Genomic DNA, 5338 nt, shown 5'->3' on the forward strand with positions numbered 1-5338 from the left:
GACAACAATCTGTATCACCCGTGAATCCACCTCCTGCATGGTAAGGGTGCCTGTAGACTGCACCTGCATCGTCATGAAGATCCTCATGGTCTTTTCCTGTGTGCTGCTTATGGGCATGGCAGGTAATCACTCTTTGCAAAATGTTGCTTTGGATCTCTATCACAGGAATATTTTATTCCGTCAGCACTAACTACACACTGTATAGATTTGTGCATGTTTTTAAACAATTCTAGGTTTTAATGTAATTTTTTATGCCTATAAATTGGCAATTTCGTCACATTTAATATATCTTCTTAATTTCATGAGAGATGAGTATTTTATTGAATCAGAATGATTTGAGTCTCTCGTGAAGCTGTGATATTTGTTGATGTATCTGTCTTGTATGTCCTTCAGTGACCACCTCTGCCAAGGCACTGGCCTCCTGCCCAGATGAAAAGGTGGACGTGGAGAAGAATCAGACTATTGATGAACTGGCCAGCGGACCTGAATATGGTTAGAAAATAATGTATTCAGTAATTACACACGTCTATCATTTTTCAATTGATGGGAACTTCTTCCTTTTTCACAGCACATCCTATGCAATATGGTATGTTGTCATAACTGAGGCCCTACAAAGGTCAAACAAAGCATCAAATACGTATACGATCTCTATAGAGTAGAAGAGCTGAAATTACCTTTCTATCACTTCAGATGAATCCAATGGTGGGAACAAGAGAGTCAAAAGATATGAAAATAACTATGATGGTAGTTTCCACTTCAAATGCCCAAGCCACGAAAGCATATCACGGATTAGAAGGTATACTGTGCTCTATTGTACTTCAGTATTGCTTTAGCTTTCTGATTACCATTTCAGCGTTTAAATGCCCTTTCAATATCGTTTGCAGTCGCCACCACAACCGCCATGAAGACAGACAATTTGCTTTCAACTGCAAAAAAACATTCCAGTACAACCCAATATGCAGTGGGGGCTATTGGGTGAACAACTTTGATCAATCGTTTGCCCATATATGTCCCAATGACGGTGTCATAGCAGGCATTAGCAGTTACCACGACAACCACCACGAGGACCGCCGGTAATGCCCTGGGATTTATTACAGTGCATGAAAATGCACTGTAGGCCTACTGTTCTTCCTAGGCTTCTTCTTATTATTATTATAGTAATTTCTAGTTGTATTTTGGTAGCTCAAATAATCTTGGGCACAAACACTCACATTTTCATATCTAAATCAATTTTGTTGTAGTAGAACTTTAAAAATTCTGTCTTTGTTTAGATTTGCTTTCAAATGCTGCAAATCCCAATTCTACCAAAAATTAAAAGGTTGCTACTGGACCGGGTATGTGAACTCCTTTGATAAGTACATTGACTGGCAGCCCAGTCACGGCTACTACCTTGCTGGTGTCTCCTCCTACCACGACGACCATCATGAGTAAGAGCTTTCTTATTTCCTTTCCTTGGGTGCAATTCTCAGTTCTATTAAGACTTTCAAAACCAACTGTTAATGTTGTTAATTACTGACTGAAGATTAAATGAGCGTATTTTATGTAATTGAAAGACGTCACAATGGCTGCTTGTTGATTTCTCTACTGTACTAGAGTATTATCTGCATAGAATTAATTGATGAAAACTGAGTAAAAGGTCATATTGTTTTGCTTTCTTCTTCTTCATAGGGATCGTCGCTTCAAATTCTATGTCTGCAACATGGTATTACGTTACTGTACCTGAAGAAGTTGGTGGCATTCCCAGTTCAATTCTTTCACATACTAACATTTTCTTGAGATATGCACGGTTTCTTTTTTGGATTATTTCTGATTGTTAGAAAGACTTGACCTATTGCTAGTTACTATGGAGATTCAGTGCTCGACTAAACTGATCATCTAAACAAAATTATAATAGGCTACATCCATTCACCCCTGAGTTGCACATTTCAGTAGTTTATCAGGGTTTCAGTGGTTTCAATAGGAACTGAACAAAATTGATCTCTCATTTTACAATCTCGTATATTTTTTGGAATAGGAAACTTAAAAAATAAAGAGCACAACCAAAAACATCCATATCTAATAATCATTGACATTGTTTGAAAATGTGTTCATAGCAATAGCGTTTATAGCAATAGCAAAGAAAAGCCTCACAGTGTAAGAGTAAGTTCTGTAGGCCTACTATCTGTTTAACTTGTATCTGGGTATTTGTATAAAATAAACTGGCTTAAGCATAACATGGCATTATTCTCTCTGTCTCTTTTTGACATTTCAGTTTATTTCTGTCAGGACTTAAGTCAAAGAACTTTTATCTCCTTTTGCAGCAAGTTATATTTACAACCATATGAATGAATAAAATGCTTTGAAGGTGATACAATAGTCTTATGGAATAAATGGTATTTATGCACAGTGCTGCCTTTTTTCCTGATACAATAGTCTGACCATGTGCACATAGTTTGACTCGAGATCAACTGCATGTGTGACCTGACGTTATATAGAGCTCTTTTTATTGTTCCGACTACGCCATGAGACATTAACCAAAAACACACAGGTTGGTAGTGTTGATTACCTCAAAAACAAGGACAACAGAAACATGGATACAAGTGCACAAAATAATCAAATCAAGGAATTTAACAGTTATAGAACTGAAAGAGAAAAACATTAATTGCAAATAGCTTCATTATAAAGATTCAATTTGGATACACATTATACCATTAAAATACGAAATATGCAATGGAAATCGAGGCCTTGGGTTCTCAGAGGGATCTAAGAAGGGATTGGCTGGCTTTAAAGGGAGCCCTAATGCCAGAAACTCACCACCTCCTGTGTATGTCACTGCATACCTCAACACTGCAAATGTCACGACTGCAAAGTAAGGAAGACAAAGAAAAGATTGAACACACACACACACACTGCAAGTATTCAACACCACACTGTGTAGAACCGTGTAGAACCCTGATAGCCAAGCCAATAGCCCTCCACCGGCCCCACTTGGAAGCTATGGAAGGAATAATCAAGATAATTTAACCTATTAGTGGGGTGCGAATTGTCATGAAATAAGGGACTGTACGATATTTACTTGGTTGGGGCGGTCGTCAGGGGGGGGAGGGCCTAAGAGAAATTATTTAGCCTTAGGGGAGGGCCTAGGATAATTTTTTTGCCCTGCGGGGAGGGCCGAGGAAAAATATTTTTTCCTGATCCATGATATTTCTTTCCCTGATCAATGATCCGTTTTCGATATTTCAAAAGGTTTGTAGGCCAAAACATGATTCACGTCTCTTTGATAAGAGTGAGCGAGTCCAAAAAGTCTGCCAGGACGCAGAAGGTCATGGGCGGATCTAACAAGCAACCGAATAAAGGACGCATCAGTTAACTTCATCTATACTGACTGAGGGCCTGCCCTGACATAACAGTGTAGTTATACTGTAGATAAATGTAGACAAATAAGTTATATGTCACACTGTATTGTGTAATAAAGAATGAATGAAATAGCGGCAGCCTAGCACGCAACCGACGCGGTGCGCCAACGATGCGGTGAATGCACGACACTTGTTTAACAACGCACAGCTTCGCAAATCACACAAACACCCCCCAAAGTTCAGTGCGCAAAAGCCCCAACATCAAGCAGTCCAAAAATAAAAGTGGGATCTCCTGGAAAAGAATAAAGATGTTTAGCTTACAGTCTGTTGAGATGCCGCTCCGACACGTATGTGAAAAGGAATCTCACATACGCGCACGTTACAAAAAAGGTATAGGCCTACTGTACTTGCTGTAATCCAATGAATAGAAAAGGGTAATCCACAGGGGAAAGGGTCACAGTAGATTCAGCATGCAAGGCCTCTAACGCACGTAACTTCATTCGCCAGCCGGCTTCACACGGGTAACAAACGGGGGGCAAGCCCTCTCCCCGCGCATCCATTTAAACTACAGTAAGGGCAATACCAGTCACTCCTACCCAAAACGCGTTCAACAGTCAGCTGACATCAAGACATATATAATTTCAGAATATGAAAACATAGGCCTATATGAAACAAGGTGATTTTGGCAACCTTTAGGCTACAAAATAGCAACTTGTTTTGAGATGGGGCTGAAATACTACATTGGTAAATTGAGTTGACAGGCCACATTATGTTAATTAAAATTTAAAGTGAAGAGTAGGCCTAGGCTATTTTCTTTTGCTCCGACTGGAAGGCTTTTCAAAAATCAAAAGACTATATCACTGTGCGTGCGTGGTTACGTTAACTTCTGGTCTTGATCACTGCAGAATTGCGGTTCATTCCACCAAATCGGTGCCTTTTCGACTTAAAAAATTAAAGCAGGTTGTTCGCTGCCCTGGAGAATCCAATAGCCTAGGCAGAACTTTTGCAAGATGACGATCACACAAGTCACCAGGCATACCGGTTTGTGAGTTCAAGCAATCGTTATTATTTTTATGTAGCCAAACCCGGTAGAAAAAGGCCCACTCTCATATTATTCTAAACCACATAAAACAGCATGTTTCTCCCTTGTTGATCTGTATGATTCCGAAGCATCGATGTAGCCTACGATGTAGCCTAGAGATCAGCGCTGCGTGTGTACCCGTGTGTGTGTGTGACAGTGTGAATGTGTGCCTTATGACATTTGCTGACCGTTTCAACATTGTACAACATTGTTTTAACATTGTAAACAGTCCCTAATGGTCTCGTAGAATTTGCTCATTTCTTTTTTTGTTTTGTTTTGTTTTATTTGATTTATTTGCAGTCCTACTGTTGAAAAATGGCGGGGTGCAAATTTTCAGACCCCGTTTTCCCCCCCTCTGGGGGGCGCTTTGTCACCTTGGCCAGGATACACATCACATTTCACAATCTTGGTGTCGATTTAGGGGTTATTGAGGATGCTGAGTCCATTTATGACAGTTTGATTGTGATCAGAAGTTGTTTTTTCAATACAATTTTTGGCAAATCCGCAGCAATGGGGCAAAAGCCTGGCAAGCCAAACTACACAGAAATGTATAGTCTGGGGTCGGACCATTCACAGAGTTGAAGCCTGTGGGTGGGATGAACAGTCGTCTTTCAAACTGCCTCTGCACGTAATAGGCCAGCATTCGTGACCAATCGTAGCCGCTCTGCAAAATGGCAAATACATCCTTCTTTAAAACGAATGACTTGAGTGCTTCTTTCTGCTCAAACTTCAAAGAAAAGCCCAAGCGCCGATTCAAACGAGCGCGCTTCGTTAGCCTCATCCATCTTTTGTTTTTCTCTATGGTTGTGCGATACGGTCTCAAACCCAACTCGTTGAACGAGGACGCATGGTCCAGCCCCCTGGCGTCTTATCGGAAGCCGAGGGTGAGCTAAGGTGGGCTCAAGGACTCCGTACACAGATA

At 40.5% G+C, this 5338-nt stretch overlaps 1 protein-coding gene across 1 annotated transcript; it reads left to right on the plus strand.

Moving 5' to 3' along the window:
* Positions 1-2203, plus strand: LOC134088178 (hemagglutinin/amebocyte aggregation factor-like). Its single transcript, XM_062542096.1, has 6 exons — positions 1-122; positions 394-492; positions 691-796; positions 885-1073; positions 1272-1427; positions 1669-2203. Exons 1-6 carry the CDS (start codon positions 38-40, stop codon positions 1721-1723), a joined length of 690 nt encoding a protein of 229 aa, XP_062398080.1. The 5' UTR covers positions 1-37; the 3' UTR covers positions 1724-2203.
* Positions 2204-5338: the final 3135 nt, after the last annotated feature.

Source organism: Sardina pilchardus, chromosome 7 (genome assembly GCF_963854185.1).
Source record: "Sardina pilchardus chromosome 7, fSarPil1.1, whole genome shotgun sequence".
Taxonomy (NCBI): domain Eukaryota; kingdom Metazoa; phylum Chordata; class Actinopteri; order Clupeiformes; family Clupeidae; genus Sardina; species Sardina pilchardus.